Genomic DNA, 27,517 nt, shown 5'->3' with positions numbered 1-27,517 from the left:
TCGTCTTTCCCTCTTTCCTGATGAGGCAACAGTTTGTTGCAAAAGCTTGAATTTTGTGTGTGTGTTTGTGTTTGTTTGTGTGTCTATCGACGTGCCAGCGCTTTCGTTTGGTAAGTCACATCATCTTTGTTTTTTTTATATATATATATATATATATATATATATATATATATATATATATATATATATATATATATATATATATATATTTTTTTTTTGCATATGGCATGCGCTGGTATTGTGGTAGACGTCTGATGGAAATGTAATGAAATATGGATCTCTCAGGGGATTTGTGGCACTTAAATAAAGCAAGAAATATTCCATGCAGTGCTTGTGTAACGTGATTCACATCTAAATGGCGTGCAAGAAAATATCCCTAATGAAATTCAAGGACGGTGTTATTTCAATGTCAATCTCATCTGTTTCATTTTCGTCATCGGTAAACATGGCAGATAGAAGCCAGTTTTATTCCATCTGAACGAATGTGATTAGTTGTTACCTGAAATGTTTTCGGCGCCGTCAACATCAGAGACACACAGCTATGATTTCGAGAAAGAAGAAAATGCCGCAAAATGGAAAGGAGTTTTTGTCAATTCACTGCGCAAGGTGCTGGAGCAGGTGCATCATTCACTTACGGCGCGTGACGACGCCCTCGACTACGTCGAAAGTCTCATCTTACGACCAAGCACAGGTCGACGGCCTCGTCCTGCATGAACTATTGTGGGAACAGGCTGTTGGCGTTGAAGCCGCAGATGGTCAGACCGTGGATAAGGGCGTTATTCGTGCTGCGGCCTCGTGGCGACGGTAGCGGCCTGGAGGTCCCCCGTCACTGTGGTGACTTGCACCGGCAGTTGCTGGAGCAGGACAGAGAGAGAGCTCAGCAGTGCTCCCAAGCCTGCTGCTTCCAGTTCTGGTGATGGCACGGGTGCTGCCACAGTTGCGGGTGCGGAGGCGGCAGGGTGCGGCGTTGCAGCCACGTCCGTTTGCGGAGCTGCATTCCTGGCAGCCTGAGGGGTGGCAGGGGGGGGGGGGAGGACGAGCAGTTTGCCGCCCTCCCCCCTTGTGGTGGTCGTCCTGGGTGGCAGCCGGGTGGGCTGTCTGGCTAGGCGCAGTTGTGACTGTCGAGGAGTCAGTCGAGTCCTCGTGTCGTAGCGGCGGGAAGGCCGCTTTCCGCCCCTTGGGGGCGTCAGCGGACTCCCCCTTGGTGGCAGAGGCGAAGCTGGTGCCAGGTTGCATCTTTCGTGCAGATGCAGCCCGTCCTCGCTGTCGTGGGCAACGTCTGAAGGCCGCGCAGCCTCTGTAGCTCGCCACATGTCGCTCGCTACAATTGCAGCACTTTGGCGCCTCCTCTCCTTTCTTATATATATATATATATATATATATATATATATATATATATATATATATATATATAAAAAACAAAGATGATGTGACTTACCAAACGAAAGCGCTGGCATGTCGATAGACACACAAACAAACACAAATATACACACAAAATTCTAGCTTTCGCAACCAACGGTTGCTTCGTCAGGAAGAGGGAAGGAGAGGGAAAGACGAAAGGATGTGGGTTTTAAAGGAGAGGGTAAGGAGTCATTCCAATCCCGGGAGTGGAAAGACTTACCTTAGGGGGAAAAAAGGACGGGTATACACTCGCACACACACACATATCCATCCACACATATACAGACACAAGCAGACATATTAAAAGGCCTTTGTAAGCACCAACATTACCTTTCTGTACCAGTACCTCATTCATAGTGAAGTGTTCCTGGACGACAAGTTGTACCAAATGTTGTTTCTTATCATGTTGTCATCCTCTTCCCCCTCCCCCCCCTCCCCAAACACACACACAGACACACTCTTGTGTCCCATTTCATTAACACCAATCATGCTATCATGTACCAGCTCTGCACAAGAGATTTTATATTTCCACTTCACTGACAGTTTAAAATTACACAAATGATACAATATTATGAATAAGCAAATTGTCACAGTGTGTTGACTATACCTGTCATGAGTTTACTGTTATTAATATTTGATAATTATTTATGTAGTGTTTAAAATAACACAAATAATACAGTAATATGAGTAAAATGTCTGTCACTGTGTGTTTGCTCAAATTGGTAGTTGACTCCACTGTTATTCATTTTTAATAATCATTTGTGTACAGTGTTATACAGTAATTGTACTAAATCTTTAATATATGATTACTATTTCAATGAAGTCTTGAATTTATAGATATACTGCAGAAGAGATGATCGGTGTCTTCCAAGTTCAGCTCATTGTGATGGACATCAAGACTGTTCCGATGGTAGCGACGAGCAGGGATGTAATACAACAGTCACCAGTCCTGTTCATCCAACAGACATCAGGCCTTTGTGTGGTGCTCATGAGTTCCAATGTAATGATGGATTGTGTATACGGAACACCTTTGTTTGTGATGGTCATGAAGACTGCTCCGATTCTTCAGATGAAGCCTCCTGTGGTACATTGTGCTATACCTTTTATACAGTAGATTCTTTGACATTGAATGTAGTGAAGATTCATGGAACAGTCTAACACTAATTTCTTTTCCCACAATTTACCCGGCATGAAATTTGTCTACTATCTGGAAAAAAAGTAATAAGAATCACAGCTCAGTTGTATGCTACTTTATTTGATATCCTTGACAAGAAATTAAGGAGAGTTGTCACTTCAGTCACATAATATTACATCTTTCATCAATGCGGCACATCCATTTATTCTCCAGAACTTGAATTGACTGACAAATTGCATCCTGTGGCAGGAGTGAGATGTCAACTGACAGCAAAAGAGAGACTAGTTTAATGCAAAGAACCAAACACTCTTCTTAAGTAGCTTCTCATCTGTGTAATTCTGGATTTAGATTATCAGATGCAAGAAATTATATCACAGGCATAATGAAGGCACATCAGGGTCACAGCCACCCTGCAACACAGTGTATTTTGTTAAAAGGTTTTGTTTATTATACTTGGTGAGTCTTATATCTTTTCAGCCTGACTTGCAGCTTTGAAGACATTAAAGGTTGAGCGTTGACTGAATCTACAGCTTGTATGTGTTGTGAATCAGCTCAAAAGTATCCGTCCCTTTGATGAAGTGTCTCTCACCATCCCATACTTGAAGAAGACAATTGTAAGAGAACATTCAAAACAAGTTTTGAAGCAGGAGTAGTAACAATGTATCAAGGAAATTGAATGGAGTAGCATAGACAAAAAAGTTGTGAACATATTTCAGGGAAATAGATTTGGGACTATTGAAAGTTACTCTTTGTGGAACGGCTTAATAATACTGGGAGTCGTCGTGTGTAGCACATAACTTGACCAATTTTTACATAGTGGCAGTGCTTTTCAGTTCCAAAGAAGTATAGCCTTGTGTAATGTGAAATACATTCAGTTGTTGTTTTGTAAGAAGCAAGCTAGTAGGGTGATTCAAGAAGGAAGGCCTTTGTTGAGCTGACTATAATTGTATAGAAAATTACAATTAATACAGATATGTTTACCACTTATGTCTTGGCTGTATATACAGGAGCAGTGAACTGAAGCAGTCAACAGAAGACAGTGCCAACCCACAAGAGTGTTATTTTGACTTAATGTACCTTGTATGTTGGTTAAATCCAAAGACAAGAACATAACTGCAGTAAAATAAAACTATGTAGTAGGCAGTTATTTCTAGCAGCTCAAATGATAATACTTATTACCAATCTATGGTGCATCAAAAACACAGCAGTTAATGTGACGAGACTAATCCTTCTGGAATTGAGAGTTAGCAGATTCTCCTGCTGACCTGTTCTGTTAACATGCAAAACATGGCAATTGTCAGAATGGTAATACTGTTGTTTATTGATAGGCTTATCATGTACAGAAGGTAGGATGTGACAAGGTGAGGGTCATTAACTAGAAATGTAGTGTGAGACTGAGGAACCTTGCATGTGAAATTGAATTAAGATGTTCCAGAAAAATTAGAAACTCAGATTTAGAACAAGTCCAAATGCTGAATTTATCATCATTGTACCATAAACACAAAGTCCAGAAATATCCTGTCTACAAAATTCATGAAGAGGTTGCAATGTAAATGTGAGCAATCTGTTTGCCAATGTGAGCAATCTGTTTGCCAATCTCTAAAAGGTGAATTACTTATTGTTTGTAGTTAAAAAGGGAAGAAGAAGGTAAGGCATTGTAATACTTTCAGGAAGTGTTCATTCTGAGCAAATGTTCAGTTGCAGTTACTAAGTATGTGATGTTGGTGTAAGATAAAGTGTGGGGATGAGGAAAAGGGGAGGAGGCATGGATATAGATTTCAGTAGCTAATGAAAATGGTTCAAACATTTATCAGCAATATTCATTTGATTCTTTCAAGGCAATCAGTTTGGCTTCCAGCAAGGGAAAAATACAACAGAAGCCATAAATAATTTCATAGAAAAAATTAGCACAGCTCTAGACAAAAAAAGTAAAGTAGCCGGAATTTTCTGCGACCTGACAGAGGTTTTTGAGTCTGTAAATCATTCCTTGCTAATCCACAAGCTAGAAAAATATGGGATTAAGGGTGCAGTACTTCAGTGGCTTACTTCTTACTTATCTAATAGAAAACAAAGAACAATCATCTCTTCAAATGGTGTAAACTACCGTTCAGACTGGAAAACAATAACACAGGGTGTCCCGCAAGGTTCGATCCTCGGTTCAATTCTCTTTCTATTGTATGTCAGCGACTTACCATTAAACATAAAATCACCATCCGTTCTGTTTGCTGATGACATGTCTGTCTTGATAGAAAGCGAAGAAACAGAAACGATTCCTGATAGAGTCACTGGTACTCTAGACAGGCTAGAGTCATGGTTCCAGTTAAATGATCTGAAGCTTAACATATCAGAAACAAATTGAATTCAGAACCAAACAGTCAAGAGACCAAGAAAATAGTATAAATCATAAAAGTGAAGAATTAACAGAAGTGCACTCTGCCAAATTTCTAGGTCTACACCTCGATAAGAATTTAAACTGGAGCACATATATTGAGTACCTGTGCAGCAAACTAGGTAGCTTTGCATATGCCATGCATATATTATCAAGAGATACTAACATGTCCACTCACAAGGTAGCATATCTAAGTTACTTTGAATCAGTGATATGATATGGCATTATTTTCTTGGGGGAGGTCCAATAATATATCTCGTGTACTGAAGCTCCAGAAGAAAGTTATCAGAAATATGTGCACTGCACAGCAAATAGAATCATGCCGTCCATTATTACAGAAACTAAAAATTTTGACTGTCCACTCCCTGTACATATACGAGCTAATAATATTTTTACACAGCAAAGCGGAATTGTTCATTAGAAACCAATTTGATCATCCATACAGTACAAGGAATATAGATAATTTTATGCTTCCTGCCCATAGATTGAAATTATATGCTCAGTCCCCACAATATATGGGCATGAAAGTCTACAATAAACTTAAAGGCAAAAACATTCTAAACATGGAACTAGGGATACTAAAGAAGAAGTTACATGAAATTCTTATACGCAAATGTTGTTACTCATTAGAAGAGTTCATGGAAGATGAACTGATAATTTGAGCAGAATCCAACCGCAAATTAGCATTATATTATGGTTAAAAAAAATTGTCCATTATCAAGAAAGATATTTACCTGTTGTTGTTGTGGTCTTCAGTCCTGAGACTGGTTTGATGCAGCTCTCCATGCTACCCTATCCTGTGCAAGCTTCTTCATCTCCCAGTACTTACTGCAACCTACATCCTTCTGAATCTGCTTGGTGTATTCATCTCTTGGTCTCCCTCTACGATTTTTACCCTCCACGCTGCCCTCCAATGCTAAATTTGTGATTCCTTGATGCCTCAAAACATGTCCTACCAACCGAACCCTTCTTCTAGTCAAGTTGTGCCACAAACTTCTCCCCAATCCTATGCTGGAAAATAAGAAAATATAGATACTGCTACATAGACTAAATATAGTTTTAAAAATTAGTATTAAATTCTAGTTTGTATTTTTGACGTGTCTCCTGTACCATAATCACATGATTTGTAAGTGTATGTTATGAGACTAATAAATCACAATTCAAAGCTCTAGGTTGATGAATATACTTGGGTTGCTATATCTTCAAAAGAAGGTAAAAAGTAAGAGTACTCAACTTATTTGGAGTAAAACAACCCCTGAATTCAGTTCTGAGGTCTTGAAAGAACTACAGTTTTTCTTTTGCTGTCAATAAGCAGTTTAAAAATGTACAGATTTAAAATTTAGGGGCAGCAGCAGTGAGAGGATTGTTGTTGCAAAGCTTAATCAGCTTAGAAATACACGAGGTACTTGGAGTTAGTTGAGACAAATTTGTAAGAAATGAAAGTGGGTGGCCAAAAGACTTCATACAGTTTTGAAGTGACATGTAGCCATTACTGGAAGCTGTAATGCATTCTGAAGTGGAAACCAACAAACCACATAGTCATAGAATTTTGGGTAGAGAAAGAAGTTTCCCTGTGTGAAAAGTGGTACATGGAACAGTTGGATCTAGAGAAAGATACTTCTAGAGCAAGGGCCTCAGAAATGATACCAAGAAACACACAGTTTTAAAGGAACATGATGTGTTAGCCAAACTCTACTTTAGCAAAGGCATGCTTGCAAAGGTACTGATATAATGTGCTTGAGAGATGAAGAGTTTGCAGAACACAGAGCAGTGCTTACTGGCATAAATGTATGAATATTGGATATTGCTAAAAGCACATTTCCCTGCATTTATTTGTCTGTTGTTTCTTTTAAGAACCGTATTTGTTGAGGCAATCTTCATATTTTGGTGATAGTATTTTCTGACTTTCACCACTGTTTATTTTCCGTATTGATTTTTACAATATACCTATTGTAGAGGATTGATCACAGTCACCATGCAAAGAGCTTATATTAACTGTGGTGTCTAGGAATTTTGTTAATATAACATTTTATTTTATTTTAAGGGAACAAAGATTTACAACTTTTAAGTATAGGAAAAAAATCTGGATTGGCACAATAGCTCTGCCAGTTTATTAAAACCACCAGTTTTGGTTAAATAACAAGACATTCACCCAATCATGATCATGTGTATTTAGATTAGTGTTGTACCTTATGTTAACTCCCCAAAACATGAAATTCATTCATCATCTGCATGCAAAGATATAGGATATAATACACTCTAAATGTTATTCTTAGCCAACATCTCTGTGCATTTCCACTGATAATTTGTAAATGAAAACTTTGTTTGAGTGTACCTGGAAGATATGGAGGAAAATACAAACTTTGATGACATTTTCATGATGTGCAGTTATAGCATATTTAATAGCTTTCATAATTTGGGGGATTATGTTTAATTTTGGCACCTAATGTATGCATAAACCAATACATTAACAGGGTAAAGCACCTGGCCAGATTCTGCCAATGCTTTAGTTTATGAAGTTAACTATGTGTAAATGCTGTAGCTAAATATTTATTAACACTTTTATCTAACTAAATGTATGTAAGGAGAAGGAAAAAAAAGAGAATGTGTATTCTGCTTTGTAATGTGTACATTGTATTTATGTTACTGTGTCTTATTCAGCTTTGTACTGCCTTGTGCTTACCTCTTTCATTCATCTTTTGGTATCCTCACTTGTATAGAAGATGTTTTGTTTTTCAAAGCTATGACCCTTTTTCCTTTTCTATACAATTAACAAACATTTCTCAAAAAAATGTACATATCAAAATTTAAAATATTTCAGGAAATGTGTCCATGGCTCCAGCTACTACTACTGTATCAAGTTTGTATGGATCACCCTATGAGTGTGAACATCCTAATAGAGTGTGTGATAACAATACTATATGTCTTCCGGTTGAGTTGCTCTGTGACGGGAAAACACAATGCCAAGACGGGTCAGATGAAGGCATGCGTTGTGGTATGTATTAGCATTTAAAATGTATGTACCAAAATTTTGTTCTGAAAACAACTTCATGTTTTCTTCTTTGAATTTTTCTTTGGGTGTAACTTTCTACTAACAGTTATTCAGTGTCAACAACTTCTATGTAGAAGTTCTGTATTAACTGGAACACAATTACTAAGGAAGCAGATATTTCTGTATGTATCTCCTAAAGTAACTGTCATCAATAAAGTTGACAATTTGAGCTCTGGGAAGCATATTTTTAATGTAGACTGTGTGCCCTCTTCTCCTCTGACCTGTTAACCAGTTCTCTTTGCCAACTGTAAGAAGACTTAGAATATATTGTGAAATTCAAAATGTTATTTGCACTTGGGATTAGTTAGAAATTCAACACAGGATCTCAGTTTCTTTCTTTTGGCACATCATATTTGTATGAAATGTTGAACCCTGCAGGAGCTCACTTGAATCCTTCAGAAGTATGGTGAAGACATGGAAATTCATTGCACTTATTAATGCCTTACAATGTTTAATGTAGTTACTAAACCAACAATTTATCTATGAATAATAATAATAATATAATAATAAAAAGCAAAATAGTAATGAGATTCACAAAATGGAGAAGAAGAATCAGAATAGGAATAAAATATCCTTTCTGTTCCATGAATGCTTTGAATATGAATAAAAGCATTAACCTGGAGTAAGATCAGGGTTCAGTGTCTTATTGAACCAAGAGGCAGAGTCCAGATGACACTTTCCATTTAGACATATACAGTAATTTTACTGCAATGGTGTAGCAAATTCTTTCCTTGTTGTGAGCATGTTTCACACTTGTTCACAGTAGAGAAGAGATTGTGCATAGCTGTTGTTTGCTACCCCAGTGCCTTTTATTTGTCATTCATAACTGATGAATTTTGTTGTGACACCTGCTATCTTGAATTCTCAGTGTATTTAATTTACATTTTTCCTGTCATCCTAAAGTATGTCTGACAAGTCCCCATATCACTGGCTCAAAACATTGTATTGCATGTTGCAGTACTTGTATACAAGAACTATATATCCAGTGGATCTGTTTGTGCACCATTATGTCTTACTCAGAGATCTCCATGTCCACCTAACATCTTGCTGAGTTTTGCTTCAAGAGGCTTCCTCAAAAGTTTTGCAAAATTCTTCACTGATGTTGAGCAACATGGGACTTCCCCATAATGAGTTGTCTGGCATGGCAGGGTCTGGGCTTCATGCTGACCATTTCAGTGGTGAAGGAGATGTTGCTGAACCATGCACAGTCCAGTGCCCTCAAAAGTGTTCTAGGGGCTCGTGCATCTAAATAGCAAAATGTGTTGCAGCTCTGTCTTGCTGTAGCCACACATGATCCATGATTTCTTTGTCTGCAAGCTGAGGTGTTAACCACGTTTGTAACAAGTCCAAATAAAGATTTCCCTTTCACACACCCTTCCAAAAAATATGGTCCCAACCAGTATTGCAATGATTCATATTATAATATAAGGGGAGGGGGGGTCTTTTCTAATTTTTATACATAATGGTGATTTTCTGTAGAACATAACATCATATACTTCCTGTGTCAACTGCAATATATCATACATTCATCATAAATTTACAGTGTGAGACGTGGCATTTGGAAATTGTGCCAATCGAGCACAGCAACTTACCACTTGATGTCATCTGATAATTCATTCTCAAACATTGGTCTAAATACTTTCATTTCCAATTTGTTTTTCATGTGATCATCTACTGTTGACCGTGGAACTTGAAGTTCAACTGCTCTTTTAAAATAGGTTTCACTGGATACTGTTCAGTTGATTGAGTGGCATACATTTCATCTTGCATTTTCTTCTTCTCCTTTTCTCCTTTTTTTCCCACTCACTGCACAGCCTGTCTTTGCCACTGCCTCGATAGCCATAAAAGTTAACAGACAGTTCCTTCTCTGGGATTTCCTTCACTGCTTTAAAATGTGGAAGGAGAAGTCCTATTGAACAGAGTCGTGACCAGTTGTGAGACAAGAGTTTCCTATGATAGAGTGAAGACAAAACAGCAGTCAGTGATGTGGGTCATACTCAACAAACCAAGAAGACAATGCCACATTTTTTCAGTCAGAAAGGTTAATGCAACTGCTTTTTTTTCCAATGCTAAACCAATCTTATTTGTAGATTTTACAGAATGTGGAAGAAAAATCAATTCTGCAGCCTTCTATGAAACATTAACAACTGGGAACTTAAATGACACAACAAAATGGATCAATTATTGATATAACATGGTCTCTTGACTACTAGTGTCATGTTTTTGCATGAAAATATTCTGCCACTCTCTGTCCTGCAAACACAAGAATTGTTGTATCAGTTCAAATGAGAAATTTCTCCTTATGACCAATGATTTCCCTCTTTATATGTACATGATGAAGTTGGCCTCCAGTACTTTGACTCTGATGAAGGACTTAAAGATGCTGTCACAGGCTGACGGAAATCTCAGCAATCAGAGTTTTATGTAAAAACACTTTGTCAATTTGTAAAGATACATGATAAATACTTAGATCTGAATGATTGTATATGTATGTAAGTAATACAAAGGTCACACATTTTATTTGTGAGACATACAAAACTGTTCTGCAACTTGGTCGTGGCCATTTTGAGCTCTTAGCCCTTTCATCAGGTGTATCTGAGATCTAAAGTAAAATGTTAGTTAAGTTGCAGACAGGCACAATTAAAAGATACATAGAACTTTCTGCCACAGCCATCATCAACAAAAGAGAAATTCACACCATTCATACACACAAGCAAGCACACCACATGCACACATGACCGCCAATCTGGCAGCTCAGGCCGGAATGCAAGTATCATGTGGGATGCAAGTACCAATCTAGAGGAGGCGGGGAAGGGGAAGGGATAGTACTGCATGGGTGAGAGGAGAGGTGAACACTGTCTGGCAGAGTGTGCAGGAACTAGAATGCCAACTGGTGCAGTGTCAGGAGATCGTGGAAGTGAAGAAAAAAGGATTGGAGAAAGATGGGCGGGTGCAGTGGCATTGGGCAACAAACAGAGAGGATGGGAGACGAGAATAGGGAGAAGATGATAGCACAGATGGGGTGGAAACTGTTGGTTGGAAGGTGCGGAGACACTATTTTACCATAGGTTGAGGCTGGAATAATTACTGGTATGTGAGCAGAGAATGTGTTGTAAGGCTAATTCTTATCTGTGCTGTTCAGAAAAGCTGGTGGTGGAGGGAAGGATCCAGATGGCTCAGATAGTGAGGCACCCATTGAAATCAAGTGTGTTGTGTTCAGCTGCATGTTCTGCTGCAGGTTGGTCTACTGTGCTCTTGGCCACTGTTTGACAGTGGCCATTTGTCCTGGTGGACACCTGGTGGTTGTCATACCAATATAAAAATCTGTGCAATGATTGCAGCAGAGCTGCTAAATGATGTGGCTGCTTTCACAGACGGCCCGTCCCCTGTTGGGTAAGGTAAACCTGTCTGTAACAGGACTGGAATAGGAAGTGCTGGGTGGATAGATTCAGCTGGTCGTGCACCTGGGTTTCTCACAGGGACATGATCCTTGTGCCAAGGGATTGAGATTGGGAGTGGTGTAGGGATGGACTGGGATGACAGGGGGTTGGGTGTATGCTGGAACACCACTTTAGGAGGGGTGGGAAGCATCTTGGGTTGGCTGTCTCTCATTTCAGGGCATGATGAGAGATAATCAAAGCTCTGGTGAAGGATGTGTGCAGTTGTACCAGTGTGGGGTGGGACTGGGTGATGAAAGGGGCACTCCTTTGTGGCTGGTTTGGGGATGGTGGATGGATTGGAGGTATGAGTGGAAATGGAACATAACATTGTTTTGTGGGCTAGACTGGGGGTACTGCCTGTCTTTGAAGGCCTTGGTGAGAGCCTCAGCATACTGAACAAGGGAATTCTTGTCACTGCAGATACAACATCCCTGGCTGGCCAAGCTGTATAGGAGGGATTTTTTGGTGTGAAAGGGATGACAGCTGTCAAAGTGCAGGCACTGTTTGTGGTTGCTGGATTTGATGTGGATGGAGCCATGAGAGAAGCAGAAGTCAGTGTCTAGGAAGGTGGCATGATGGGTTGATCTGAAGCAGATGGGAGGGAAGGTGTTTAGGTTGTGAAGGAGTGAAGATAGGATGTCTTGGGCCTGAGTCCAGATCATCAAGATATCATCAACGAACCTGAACCAGACAAGGGGTTTGGCATTTTGGGAGGTTGGGAAGGTGTCCTCTAGAGATGGGTGCCATGCAGGTGCCCATGGCTGTGCTTCAGATTTATTTGTATACCTTCCCTTCAAAGGAGAAGTAATTGTGAGTTGGGAGGAAGTTAGTAAGGTGTATAATGAGTGATGTAGTGGATTTGGAGTGTGAAGGATGTTGGGGAAGCTAGTGTTCAGTAGCAGTAAGTCCATGGGCACAAGACGGATCTTGGTGTACAGGGAGGTGGCATCAGCTGTGACGTCTAGGGATTCAGGAGGTAAAGAGGTGGAGATGGTGGAGAGTTGGTGAAGGAAGTGGTTGGTGTCTTCAGCTTAGGAGGCTAGATTACAGGCAATTGGTTGGATGTATTGGTCAATGAGGGCTGAAATTCTTTCAATGTGCACCTGACCATCCTTCTGTGCTCCCTTCCTTTTTCACCCTTTTCGTTCCATGCCCCACAACCTCCTTACACTGCACCTGTTGGTATTCTAGTTTGTGCACACTCTACCAGACAGTGTTCGCCTCTCTCCCTACCCATACTCTGCTATTCCTTCCCCCTCCCCATTCCCCCCAGCTTGCTGCTTGCATCCCATGTGATGATGTGTGCATGAGGTCTGCTTGCTTGTATGTATGAATGGTTTGAAGGCTATGGCTGAAAGCTTTATGTAAGTGTCTTTTAATTGTGTCTGTCTGCAAATTATTGTGTATCTTTACAGTAAGTAGCAATCTGTCTCTCCTGCATTGTTGATATTCCTGACTGGAGTTTACACTGTTTGATTTTGTAAAACGATAGTTGTGACCTACTCCATTGAACAATTAAAAAATTTAAAAAAAACTAAAATTTAGAAACTAAAAAGCAGAAGAAATAATTTAAAAAATAGCCTACCTAGCAGTAGTAGGATGTCATGTCCATGCCCAAACAACTAGCAGGCAAATTTCTGTAACCGGTGGACCATCATAATAACATTCCAAAATGTGGTTGAAAAGAACACCAACTTTCAGACACAGCAGATGGTGAGACTAAGACCCTGAAACCATTCTAGTGTATAGCAATTATTCTCGTATAAGATAAAGATGTTTTTTGAAATATTTTCTAACAAATTTGCATTACTAATGTTGCAGTGCTAATGAGACAAACTGTTTCACCGAAATCACAAACAAAACATTTGCTGTTTGTAATGTCACTTCCCCTGTTGTTTTCTTTCTGATATTTTTTTCCAGTGTTAATGATAAATTTGTGGCTGGATTGGGTAATGGAAAATTCAGAAATATGTGGCATGGCATAAAAAGGAAATTACAGATTCAGTGAAATTACTTTAAAATTGGAGTTAATGCTTCTCAAATTTATGAATTCACTTTGATTATATGAATTACAACATTAAAATAGTATTAAATTGTACGGCACAAAATTAATTGACAATATTTTACCATGGACAATATAACATATTTGAATATAGTGTATAATTTGTTTAATTTCAACATTCATGAGCTCATCTTCAGGTGCAAAAATTATTGTACAGGTACATTCATTATTCGAGTTTCAGGCTAAACACAGGACCTGTCTTTGTATATTATTAATTTTATGTTCATTGTTGAGGTTGTGGTTATTATTTGGTTTTTTTTTTACAATTATATTTTCCATTCCCATATTTTCTGGGTGTAGTTTCTCTTCTTGAGCGATTTCTGTATATATTTTCAGATGATCGTATGTGTGATATTCAGCATGTCTGTACACATACTTGCCATAATGCACCAGAGGGCAGAGTTTGCTCCTGTCCTGCAGGAATGTATCTACAAACTGATGGTTCTACATGTTCGCCATGGCATCCTTGTGATATGTGGGGAACATGTTCTCAGCGTTGTGAGCAGCATGGTTCCAGACATAAATGTTCCTGCGAACCAGGGTATGTTTTGCAGTCTGATGGATTCACATGCAAAAGTACAGGTAAGTTTCAAAATGCTTTAGAACAAATACATGAGGATGAGGTTGTGAGCTACATTTTTATGAAATTTAAGCATCATGCATATTGTTCTTAAAGATAAAGAGTTACGTAGGCAAACTACACATCTTTATAATTTCAGTTATATTACTTGCAAACAAAGATTTTTTCCCCTCTGTACCAGAATGGAAATGTTTCCTCATACAGATGATTCTTCTATTATCTAGAAACAATCTGCATTTGGTTTTATGTAGTTTTTGAAAATTTGTGGTAAGGTCTTATGGAACCAAACTGCTGAGGTCATCAGTCTGTAAGCTTACACACTACTTATTCTAACTTAAACTAACTTGTGCTAAGGATGACACACACACCCATGCCTGAGGGACAGGGGGAGCTGCGCAGACCGTGACAAGACGCCTGAGATCACGCGGCTATGTAGTTCTTGCAACAATTTTCTTAGAGAGATGAAAAGAGAAATATTTTTTGCATAAGGCATTATTTTTCGAAGAATTTACTGTTAGTGATCTCAGCAATTTCCAGAAGACATGGTGTGATGTCTATGAATCATAACACATTAAATAAATCTTTGTAGATACACATATGGCAGAAAGTGCTTGATATCCAATGACCACAGTGTGAGACATTTAATAATTCAAAAGTTACTGGCACTGATAACGTGGCAGTTACCTGCTCGCTCACTCATTTATGATCCTGATTGATTGGGGTACAAGATATTATGTTGATTGATAGCCATTTTCTCCTTGTACAGTATATACAACTGAGCAGCATAAATGCCTGATAAACAACAGGTGTTTGGCATGTGGAGCATGCAACTGAGCATCTCCCGCACCACACACTCTGTCACAGCCGAGTTCAAGACATCAGTCTGTGCTGAGCTACAATCACATCAACATTTCTCCCAACAAGTGTGAATTTTGAAGCATTATTCATTTCATGCAAACAGAAAGGAATAGTGCAGCAGAAATTCCTCAGAGAATGAGCTGAGTGCACGGAGAAAACATTGAATGATGATTTTGTGCATGGATGGTGTTGAAAAGTTAAAGATGGCCAAACTGACTTGCGTGATGAAGGGACCCAGGACACAAGTCTGTCACTATAAGGGACCTTCTTCATTGAGCTGATGAAGTGTTTAGAGAAAGCTGTAGGTTCACTGTAAATGCTTTGTATATGGAATTTCCAGAAGTTTCAAAATCTTTTTCATATTCTATTACTACAGAACATTTAGGTTACTCATTTAAATTAATTGTCAGCAACATTTTATAAAGAAGGTATTGGAAAGCCAGTGCACAGGTAAGAAAAATGCCTGTCATTGTGATGAGTATATTGAAAAGTAACTGTAAGTGTAGAGTATGGCAACCTAAATATGATACAAAATCACAAAAATTGTCTGTATTTTTGAAAGAAAAAGAATAACTGTTAGGAAAAAATTGTATATGTTAGACAATGTAAGCTACTTTAAAATGATGATGTATTTAAGTCTTTAAAGTTACAAATGTGGACTAGAAAAAATAAAAACATTTTTTGGGTCGGAGTTCTTAAATATGGCACAGCTGGCCCAAAATATGATACACATGGGCTGTTGTTATGTGTGCTGAAGATAGAAGATTGAGGTCTTAAAATTGAGGTAGAGAACACAAGAAACGATACAGATGTGTAATAGAGATTTTTCTAGGATATTTATGACATGAAATGTATGTCAAAGTGAACTACAGAAATTTCTTAATTCATTTTTTTCTATTTTAAATAATATAAAGTCAACCATCAATGGGTAGGGATTGTTTACGTTTACACATAATATATTGACACTAATACAAAAATAAGAGATGTGCAAAAGAGAATCCCTGTTGCACTCCCCGCCCTCCTTTTTTTTCTGTTAATAACAATTGGACCATTGAACATGAAACGGATTCCTCATTTGATATTTCCTTACTGAATAGCTACTTCAGGAATCAGCAATTTCCCTCTCACATCGTTCCTACTAATAAGAAAAATGTCTTTCTCATTTAATTAAAAAACTATTTTGTCCTTATTCTCAGACTCTTGGATCCTAACTTCTTGTTCATTTACTAATAGTTTTTGTGTGGTGTAGATATATTTGCAGCTGTGTGAATTCCTCTTTCCTCTTGAAATTTGGACAAGATATAATCTTTTCCACCTACATGTGCTAGAACAGTTATTACAATAGGATCTGGTGTAGATTCTCCAAAGGGATTGACATACATTCTGTCATCACTCTTCAGAGAGATTTTGGCCCAAATATATATGCAATAGCCGCTCCCCCCTTCCACCTTTTCCCAAATTTCACCCAATTAGAAACTAGATTCATGTCCCATGTGACTGAAGGGAGAGCTACATGGTAGGTCATCCTTATGTTTCTGACAAAGTGAGGTGGCACAGTGGCTAGCACACTGGACCCACATTTGTGAGGTCAAAGCTTCAAATTCCTATCAGAGGTTATCCATGATTTCCCAATTCACTTACGTCAAATAGTGGGATGGTGCGTTTGAAAGGGCATTTCCATAATCGGAGCATGTGTGTTCTGTCTCCAGTGATCTTGATGAAAGGATGTTAACCACTAATATTCTTTCCTTTTTTATGTTACTAATAGCATTGCCATCATTAACTTATAGGAAAGGCCTTGAATGAAAAAAAAAAGGCATTTTGTAAGGTAGGAACTCGTATTTCAATTACCTTCAACATGGGTTCATAAAGTATTTTTCTAGTGTAAATGTTCTAATACTGCTAAGGAATTTTATACGCTGTACAAAGTTTTCCCTTAATGAGTAACCTCTCTTCTACAATTTCTTTGATATTAAGATGCATGCATCATTTATCATAATTCACAAAGTTAACTTTACACTTTGATCTTCATAAAGGTTAATAGTTCCAGAGTATTGCACCTGAAGGGATTTTTGTAACTAGGGACAGCCTGAGAGAAATGTCTTTACTGTCTCACTGTTAGCTGTTTAAATACTGTAACCATCTCGCTAATGGACCCAGAGCATTCTCATTCTGTAATTTTCAACTATTCCTTTCTCTCTTGGCCATCAGTTCTTTGTTATGGTCACATCTGTTTCATTTACACCAACTGCTACATATGTGTGGTGAATATTTATCTTGGCTCATTCATGATAAATAAGCTACAAATCCTGTATGCCACGTCATACTTTTTCAGGATGGCCATTCTTTCAGTTATGCAAGTTGCCAATTCTTTCCATTTAGTACTGTCTTCTTGCCCTCACATATCTCATTAGATCCTTATGTTGTTAATTACCTCTTTATTAACTACATTATATCATTGACTCATTTGTTTTCCATTCTTCTTCTTGGCACTTTCTAAACGTCACTTGATTTTAATATTTTATTTCATCTCATTTCCGCTTATAATATCCCTCCAAAATTCTTGTATATATGAGAAGAACATTGGCTTTGTTAACTGTTTTTAGTAGTTTTTTTAAATACAAATTCCATATCTTCATCCTTATTGTAACTTCTTCATTTTCCTTTTCTCACTAAATATTTGGATAAAAGAATTATTTGTTCTAAAATCTCATGGCCCAATCATCAATTACAATAAGTACAATTTTTCTTATTTTAATACCTTTTCGTTAGGTCAGTTTCTTCTCTGTTAGTTCTGTATAAATTTTCCACATGAGCTAGGAACCTGAAATTTTAAACATAACTCAGGACTGGATGGCAGTACAATATTAACTTCTTTTGTGTCAGTCTGTTGGTAGGGGTGAAAGTGGGTGTGAAATAGGCTGCCACTGCCTGATCTCAGCTGCCTTGTAGGACTGGCGGGTGGTGCGGGCACATCTATATCTTATGGTGTGTGGCAGAGTGCACATTGTGCACCAGTGCCATTTCCCCTATTTGCTATTCCAGTCATTGAATATGACAATTGCTAGTAAGATGCTGTGTGGGCTTGAATATCTTTAATTTTGTTTCCATGTTCTTTCCACGAGATATATGTAGGAGAGACCAATAAAATGATTGACTCTTCTAGGAATGTATGCTCTTGAAACCATGCCATGATGCAGAACGCCTTTAACAGTAAAGGATACCATAATATAGAATGCCTTTCTAGCAGCATCTACCACTGGAGTTGGCTGGCACGTGTGTGCAAAGTAAATGAACCTGTAAAAAATGCACTGCTCTTCTTTGAGTCTTCCCTATTTCCTCTATCAATCCTGTCTGGTACAGCTCACAGGCTGCCGAGCAATAACCAGTTATTGGTTGAATGAGGATTTTCTAAGCAATCTCCTTTGTTGATGAACTACGTTTCCTTTCTTTGTATGCACAGTACTTTACATTTGTTTATGTTGAGTCAGTTGCCACTCTGTGCACTAAGTGCTGATCCTTTGCAGGTCTTCCTGCATTTTGCTACAATTTTGTAGCATTTTGTCTTTATATACAACAGCATCATCTACGAAAAGTCTCATGGACCGACTGACATTATCGACTAGGTCATTTATATATATTGTAAAAAGTAATTATCCAATAACACTACCTTGGAGTGCACCCGAATATTGGAATGCATTCCAGGTGGCATGTGAGTGGACAGGCTTGACTGTGGAAAGAGAGAAGGGGAGGGGGGGGGGGGGGCGGGGCAAGAAGAGATAAACAGAGAAAGGGGGAGAAGGAGATAATAGATTCTCATCAAAATGTTTAAAATCCATTGAGAAATTACACACAGCTTATGAACTTTTGATAGCTGAGACACTACTTGCAAGATCTGTGAATTGTAAGATGTTACATAATTTTAATAGAGTTGGATATTGATCCTAAGAGAGACATTTACCTTTTGATAGTAAAAAAATAACTCGTTTTGAGCATCGAGCATGCAGAAAATAATAAGTACAAGGAGCTGAGGCACTACTTGAAAGATTTGTGAATTGTAAGATGCTACATGTTTTTAATAGAGTTGGATATTGATCCTAAGAGAGACATAGACCTCCTGATAGTAAACAGTAACATGTTCTGAGCATTGAGCATGCAGAAAATAATAAGTACAAGATACATGTGTAAACTTCGGTGAATGGTCTCAGAAAATAAAAGAAAGAAGAGCTACAAAAAAATTTCTTTACTGACCTTCAGAGTAATCACCATTATCTACCACACCCTTCTGAAATTGGTTGTAAAGCTGTTTGAAGCCATCAGCAAACTATTCTTGTGGAATTGCTCAAAGCACTGTTGTCTTGCTTTGTTGGATATCCGCAGAATCTGCATGCTCACTTTTCTTGCCAGTTACATGGTGGTTGTTCTTCAACACCCTCTTTATTCCCCATATTTACACCAGCAGTCTTTTCTTTTTTTCACAGGCTTAAACTATATATAACAGATTTTGCACGTGACCATGGTGTTTCTAGCAATTCCACAAGAAGTGTTTGCTGACAGTTTCCAACATCTTTACAACCAATGACAAAAGTGTGTTGTAGCTAATAGTGATTACATTGGAGGCCAATAAAGGTACTTTATTTGTAACTCTTGTTTGCTTTACTTTTCCATTGCACTTTGTATTTAGTTAAAAGCTTAAATTTGTTTAATGATTTATTAGCAACTATGTGCATTTATGGTAACTAAGGCCTAAAGGTGTTGTTTGTCATGCTGTTTATGTTTTCTCATTTTAATTATTGTTGCAGATCCAGCTATTCCATATGTAATCTTCAGTAATCGTCATGAATTACGAAGTGTTGACCTTAACACCTTCAATGTAAAAGCTCTCATAATGAGTTTGAAGAACACAATAGCATTAGATTTCTTTTATAAAGATAATACGAGTACTATATTCTGGACTGATGTAATTGATGACAAAATTTACAGAGGGACACTTATTGGTGGCTGTAAGTAAATCTGTATAGCTATTTGTTAATAGTGGTAAGTCCCTCTTATCATGGTGTTTGAGTGACCCCTCCATCCTTTTTAACCCTCCCTGATCTATCTGCCCCTTCTCCCCAAAGAGAAGCCAATAGTCTGAAACGCAGGATAATGCCATCACTTTTGCTTTTGCATGTGCCTGTCAGCAGTAATAAATATTTACTGGCCAGCAATTTCTCGATTGAAATTTTCTTTCATACTTTATGTAATAACCTCATTGTGTACATTTGTACTTAACCCTTGGATGCAAGAGTGTTTGGACTGATGTTAATGCATGATGGAGGCCTCAGAAGCCCCATTGAGATTTCCATAAATATGATTATTTCTCAGCTCCATTACATTATTTATTATGAAATCTTACTATTACAAAACATGTCTGTAGCTAGTTTAATTAGAAAAATATTAAAGAAAAAGTGTGGAAATAATTTCAGTGGAATAAGTTTTAATTTAATGAATACTAATTGTATTATTATTGTATACAATAACTTTTATTGATATTCAAATAAACTATGAATTGTACATTGGAGAGGTACATTGCAAACCAGTATGCATAAAGCATCCAGATACAAAATGGAAAGAAAGAAAATGGCTAAGTTGCATGTAACATGGGCACACGAAAATTGAGATACACAGCATATTACACAAATACAGGCTAGGCTGCCTGTCACTAAATTTTGACATCACTGGAAATGATCTTCACAAAGGAGCACACTATGTTCATTGCATACATTGTTAGAACATTTTGAACAGTAGTGAGCAATTTTCCTTTGCGGTTCATGTGGGCACAAAAGCATCTTCTTCTGGGCGTTTTTCTTTGGTTATTAATATCCATTTCCTGGAACCTTTTGATCCCACATCTAGCCAATGCTCATATGACATTTCTTTGCGAATTTCGAGTTTTGGCTCTGGACTGCATATGTGGATTAATAAGTTGTAGGGCCAAGCCTTTCAAGAAAAGCTTCCTTTTATGTGATTTTCCATTGTTATATTCAGGATGTTGTTTCGTGAATGAACAGAAAGCATTTATATCTGCTGCATCCATTACATTAGCCTAAATTACAAACAACCATCTCCTTGTCTGTCTTTTGCAAGTGTATGTATGTACCTTTTGATCAAAAGAATCTACATTTGATTTTGTTTTGTTATAAAATAGAATCATTTGTGGTTTCTTCTCTTATGAGTCTCATCAACTGTGGTGTTGTGATGATGGAACTTAGTAGCACCACACTCTTATTCTTCTTTGGTGCCTAGCTCACAATAGTCAAATCATCTATGAATCCAAATGTTGAAGATAAAACCTCTTACATGGTTTCATTTTAGGTGGAATTTGTTGTTTGTTATGGTGCAGAGTGCTGACTGCTGTAATTTTATCCTTCAATAAATCTTGGAGCATGGAAGCACTGGTAAAGTAGTTGTCCATCATGATGTTGGTTGAGGTTCCTCTGAGCGTCTTTGCCAGAGTCTTTATCACATGAGCTGCAACATTAGCTTCACGAGGGCAATCTGGAGTTTTTCCTGAGTACACTAACCCATCTATAGTATATGATGTCAAAGAGTCGCAGAGCCAGATATCTTTATTCCATATTTTCCTGGTTTGCTTGGAATAAACTCTAGAAATTTATAACACCCTCTGAAAGGCATTAGCTGTTCATCTATTGTACAGCTCTCTCCTGGATGAAACCTTTGCCTGCAGTTGCTTATGAATAGTTCCCACACATTGCGAAAAGCTGCCATATTACCATCTAGGCTCCTAGCTTGTCAAGTCTGTCCATCGTCAAACCTTATTTCTTCAAACCTGTTTATAGAAAAAGTTGTCATATAAACAGGGTTGCCAGAAGAGTTGTGAAATAATTCCCTTATAGTAACATCCCAGCTTTTTCTAACTGCCAGCTAATAGGCGAATTCCAAAAAATACATTCATTTCCTTGTTTGTGACATTACACCATGTTGACCTTTTATGGCTGCTGAGCATCATCCTTCCAGATTTGTGCAGTGAACTATTTCATCCACAATATTATTTGGAATGAAGTAACTACAAGCATCTCTTGGTATTTGTAGTGACTTCACTTGACAGGACCTGGAGAAATTTTCATTATATTATGTGTAAGCGTTCTTCTAGAAGAAGGTGCTGTTTTGCTCCCCAGAGTCCCATTGCACCCAATAAAAAAGTCTGCAGGCTATTGTGTACTTGCTACATTATTTGAATTTGCTGGCAGCCGTCTGTTATCAGGCCAGACTTTCATTGGTAAGCCTACTTCATTTACATCAGAATAGTGGTTACCACTTTCTTCAGATTCTGAATGTCTGAGAAAGATGTATATGCGAGATCAGTTCCATCTTTTGAAGGAATGCAAGATTCACATTCATCCAACCATTCAGAAATAATCATTTAAGCATTTAGATCATCTGCATTTACAGCAGAATTATGTTCTCTCTTTCGAGATGTACTGGATGATTCCATATTGTAAGAAACGAATGTTCCTTGATTAGAAAGAGAGTCTAAATAGTTACTTCATCAGAGGAAGAGAAAAGGAAGGAAAACAGAGAGAATAACAAACACAATTACTTACTTCAGCTATGAGAGCGTCTTCTTCCTTGCGACATTAAATACAAATTTATTGTCTTTCTTAATCGTAAACATATTTTTTAGGATTACATAAAATATGGTCCAATTATAAGTAATTTTAATATAATTGAATGGGTGATTAATTCACTCCTAGGCTTTAAAGGCCCCCATGGTGCACCAAAGGGTTCTACATCTACATATACATTTATACTCCGCAAGCCACCCAACGGTGTGTGGCGGAGGGCACTTTACGTGCCACTGTCATTACCTCCCTTTCCTGTTCCAGTCGCGTATGGTTCACGGGAAGAACGACTGTCTGAAAGCCTCCGTGTGCGCTCTAATCTCTCTAATTTTACATTCGTGATCTCCTCGGGAGGTATAAGTTGGGGGAAGCAATATATTCGATACCTCATCCGGAAGCGCACCCTCTCGAAACCTGGCGAGCAAGCTACACCGCGATGCAGAGCGCCTCTCTTGCAGAGTCTGCCACTTGACTTTATTAAACATCTCCGTAACGCTATCACGGTTACCAAGTAACCCTGTGACGAAACGCGCCGCTCTTCTTTGGATCTTCTCTATCTCCTCCGTCAAACCGATCTGGTACGGATCCCACACTGATGAGCAATACTCAAGTATAGGTCGAACGAGTGTTTTGTAAGCCACCTCCTTTGTTGATGGACTACATTTTCTAAGCACTCTCCCAATGAATCTCAACCTGGTACCCGCCTTACCAACAATTAATTTTATATGATCATTCCACTTCGAATCGTTCCGCACGCATACTCCCAGATATTTTACAGAAGTAACTGCTACCAGTGTTTGTTCCGCTATCATATAATAATACAATAAAGGATCCTTCTTTCTATGTATTCGCAATACGTTACATTTGTCTATGTTAAGGGACAGTTGCCACTCCCTGCACCAAGTGCCTATCCGCTGCAGATCTTCCTTCATTTCGCTACAATTTTGTAATGCTGCAACTTCTCTGTGTACTACAGCATCATCCGCGAAAAGCCGCATGGAACTTCCGACACTATCTACTAGGTCATTTATATATATATTCAAAAGCAATGGTCCCATAGCACTTCCCTGTGGCACGGCAGAGGTTACTTTAACGTTTGTAGATGTCTCTCCATTGATAACAACATGCTGTGTTCTGTTTGCTAAAAACTCTTCAATCCAGCCACACAGCTGGTCTGATATTCCATAGGCTCTTACTTTGTTTATCAGGCGACAGTGCGGAACTGTATCGAACGCCTCATGAACAAATAAAGCTAGTTGGGTCTCACATGATCGCCGTTTCCGAAATCCATGTTGATTCCTACATAGTAGATTCTGGGTTTCCAAAAACGACATGATACTCGAGCAAAAAACATGTTGTAAAATTCTACAACAGATCGACGTCAGAGATATAGGTCCATAGTTTTGCGCATCTGCTTGACGTCTTGAAGACTGGGACTACCTGTGCTGTTTTCCAATCATTTGGAACCCTCCGTTCCTCTAGAGACTTGCGGTACACGGCTGTTAGAAGGGGGGCAAGTTCTTTCGTGTACTCTGTGTAGAATCGAATTGGTATCCCGTCGAGTCCAGTGGACTTTCCTCTATTGAGTGATTCCAGTTGCTTTTCTATTCCTTGGACACTTATTTCGATGTCAGCCATTTTTTCGTTTGTGCAAGGATTTAGAGAAGGAACTGCAGTGCGGTCTTCCTCTGTGAAACAGCTTTGGAAAAAGGTGTTTAGTATTTCAGCTTTACGCGTGTCATCCTCTGTTTCAATGCCATCATCATCCCGGAGTGTCTGGATATGCTGTTTCGAGCCACTTACTGATTTAACGTAAGACCAGAACTTCCTAGGATTTTCTGTCAAGTCAGTACATAGAATTTTGCTTTCGAATTCACTGAACGCTTCACGCATAGCCCTCCTTACGCTAACTTTGACATCGTTTAGCTTCTGTTTGTCTGAGAGGTTTTGGCTGTGTTTAAACTTGGAGTGAAGCTCTCTTTGCTTTCGCAGTAGTTTCCTAACTTTGTTGCTGTACCACGGTGGGTTTTTCCCGTCCCTCACAGTTTTACTCGGCACTTACCTGTCTAAAACGCATTTTACAATTGCCTTGAACTTTTTCCAACTTGTCAAACCCATTATCGGAAGGAACTTTCTCTCCTACCGCCACACCACAAAAAGGAATTGGCATCAGTCATAGATAATTAACTAATTACCCATACGATAACTTATAAGAGCTTTTATTTAATTAAATTTTTAGTTTAATTTGTTGTACTTTTGCAGCTCTCAGTAACTTTGAAGTTGTGGTCCAGACTGGTCTTTCAACAGCAGAAGGTTTGGCAGTGGATTGGATTGGAGAAAATCTGTACTGGGTAGAAAGTAACCTGGATCAGATTGAAGTGGCTCGTTTAAATGGCAGTTTCCGACGTACATTGATAGCTAGTGATCTGGAATCGCCAAGGGCCATTGCTCTGGATCCAAGAGATGGGTACATACATTTTAGAATCTTATTAAGTTGGTATACTTTTAAGAAAACTTTGATTAAGAAAGAGTCATGCCTTTTAAATATATTTAAGGAGTGAATTCACTGTGCATTTGTAGGTAAGATATTACCCTTAACATTTATGGATTTTCACAGACTGTTGTTCTGGACAGATTGGGATGTCAACTCTCCCCGAATTGAGCGTTGTAGTATGAGTGGTCAGTATCGCAAGGTCGTTGTTCGTGTCGATCAGCTTACAGATGGAGCTTGGCCAAATGGTCTTACACTCGACTATGTGCTTCGTAGAATCTACTGGATTGATGCTAGGTGAGTTTTTCTCCATCCTCTTAATTCACTCCCATCAGATAAATCCGTGTGCAGCTTACTTTCTGATAATCATGTAGCTAATGTTTGGTTTGGCAGTTGCACTGATTATTTTTCCTATAAAAGTATGGGTACCATCAATGGACTTGAACAATGTGCAGGTCAGATTCAATCCACACTACCACTTACGATGGTTTACAACATCATGAAGTTATACGAGGCCATGAAACACTGTCACATCCATTTGCTATTGCACTGTATGAAAATTATGTTTACTGGACAGACTGGAGGACAAATGCTGTTATTCGAGGCAATAAATGGAATGGGTCTGATATAAGTGTCATACAAAGGACGTTGACTCAGCCATTTGACATACAGATAATGCATCCCAGCAGACAGCCAAGAGGTAAATTCATTTTTGGTTGTATTTTTTTTTTTTTTTTTAATTTGGTCATACAGCATTAAATTTTTGAATTATTTCTTTTCATATAGTATGTTCACCCTAAATAGTCCAAATACCTATAATTAATTTCAGATGTAGTCAACCCCTGTGGAGATAACAATGGAAACTGCTCACATTTATGTCTGTTGAACCAGTTTGGGACATACAAATGTGACTGTCCTCATGTCATGCGGCTCAGTGAAGATAATCGAACTTGCATTGGTAAGTTGCAGTACATCACTGAGTCCCATAACAAGAAAATTTAAATGCAAGCACATGTACATGAATAATAATACCACTTTTTAATTTAGCATGTCAGTAAAGGTTTTAATTATGCTACTTAAGATCTTGAATTCTCATTATCAACGCTGTCTATAGCTTAACATCCATTCTAGACATCTGGTACTTGAGCCTTTTACACCATATTTTTTGAGAATTGGCTAGTACCTGAAATTTTTCATAAGATTCTGTAATGGTGCAGGACTCATACCTGGACCCTTGCTTCCCACAAGCAACACTCAATAGCAACTGAGTTATCTGTCTGCACCATAAAGCTTATACCAAAGCTTTAATCAACTAATAACTCTGTCATGTGCTTCTAGCTTTCACAAAAGCTCTCTTGCACACCATGCTGGATTAGCACATCTAGGGGCAAGAAATGACAAAAAAACTGTTTAGTTACAGCTTAAAGTTATTCTGTGGATTTTGTATGTTGGAGTAGGTCTGCAGTGCTGCTGGACTATCTTTGCAGTGGTGTCTATTTCATTCCCCATTGACAAATGTTTGTCCAAATTATTTTACTTTCAATGGTGCTTAAATTTATCAGGGAGTATGACTCATACAATAACAAAGTGTAAATAAAGAGTAAAGAACAGTCATGAGACAATCCTTTCTCATTTTTTGTTGATGCAGAAGGCCATCAGTAGTACTAGCCAAGTCCATATCATATTTGTTGACTTCAGGAAGGACTTTGATGCGGAACTTTGTTTTTATTTGAATAGAATCAATAAGTAAACTTTTCACTTGCAACACCATTTACAAAAAAAAGGTTTATCTTTTGTTATTGTTAGACCACATGTTATTCCATCAGCATCAATCCGTACAACCTAGAATTTTTTCTGAAGTGTGCTTCTCTAATATGTTGTTATTTTGCTTCTTAATCTGTGGATTTATTCTGAAGCATATAACTAATCTTTTCGGCGTTATGTTTGTGTGTGTGGCGTCCCCTTTCTGTGTGTTGCAGTCAATGAGCAGGTGCTACTATTCTCCCGCACTAGCGAGATCCGTGGAGTGGATCTCGGCATGCCGTACTATCATACAATACCGACAATCAGCTTACCACAGGTCCTGTCACCTTCACAACTAGATTACAGCATTAAATTACGCAAGATTTACTGGACAGATATTCAAGTCAATGAAGTGAAGCGAAGTGGTTTGGTTGGTGGAGAAACAGAGAGGATCATAGACAAAGGTAAGCTATATTGAGTAAAAACTTTGCCTGTTTCCTTGCAAATAAAAGGGATGATTTATAATTGTTGCAAAATGGGATTTTAATGGCTTCTTGATGAAATGTGGTCATGTTTCTGATCCAATATAATTTGTGAACTGCTATTATAAAATATTTATTTATTCAAGAGTAACATTTTTTAAATAACCAATGTTGTAATTTTAAGCATCACAGTTAATTATTGTGAGAAGTAAGCATGAGCCATTGTGAGAAAAATGAACCAACTAGAAACACAATCAGA

General features: G+C 38.3%; 1 protein-coding gene across 1 annotated transcript in view; it reads left to right on the top strand.

The window, feature by feature from the left end:
- The window catches only part of LOC124802490 (low-density lipoprotein receptor-related protein 1), a 735,000-nt gene that overhangs the window by 461,947 nt on the left and 245,536 nt on the right, over positions 1-27,517 (top strand). Inside the window, exons 20-28 of the mRNA XM_047263305.1 lie at positions 2,239-2,485; positions 7,747-7,920; positions 13,816-14,061; positions 19,720-19,920; positions 24,805-25,009; positions 25,160-25,330; positions 25,489-25,733; positions 25,863-25,991; positions 27,013-27,240. Of these exons, the coding sequence (XP_047119261.1) occupies positions 2,239-2,485; positions 7,747-7,920; positions 13,816-14,061; positions 19,720-19,920; positions 24,805-25,009; positions 25,160-25,330; positions 25,489-25,733; positions 25,863-25,991; positions 27,013-27,240 (1,846 nt within the window). The remainder of the gene's footprint in view (positions 1-2,238; positions 2,486-7,746; positions 7,921-13,815; positions 14,062-19,719; positions 19,921-24,804; positions 25,010-25,159; positions 25,331-25,488; positions 25,734-25,862; positions 25,992-27,012; positions 27,241-27,517) is intronic.

The sequence above is a fragment of the Schistocerca piceifrons genome, chromosome 6 (genome assembly GCF_021461385.2).
Source record: "Schistocerca piceifrons isolate TAMUIC-IGC-003096 chromosome 6, iqSchPice1.1, whole genome shotgun sequence".
NCBI classification, from domain to species: domain Eukaryota; kingdom Metazoa; phylum Arthropoda; class Insecta; order Orthoptera; family Acrididae; genus Schistocerca; species Schistocerca piceifrons.
Note: the sequence above shows the minus strand (reverse complement) of the source record. Positions and strands in the feature narration are given on the sequence as shown.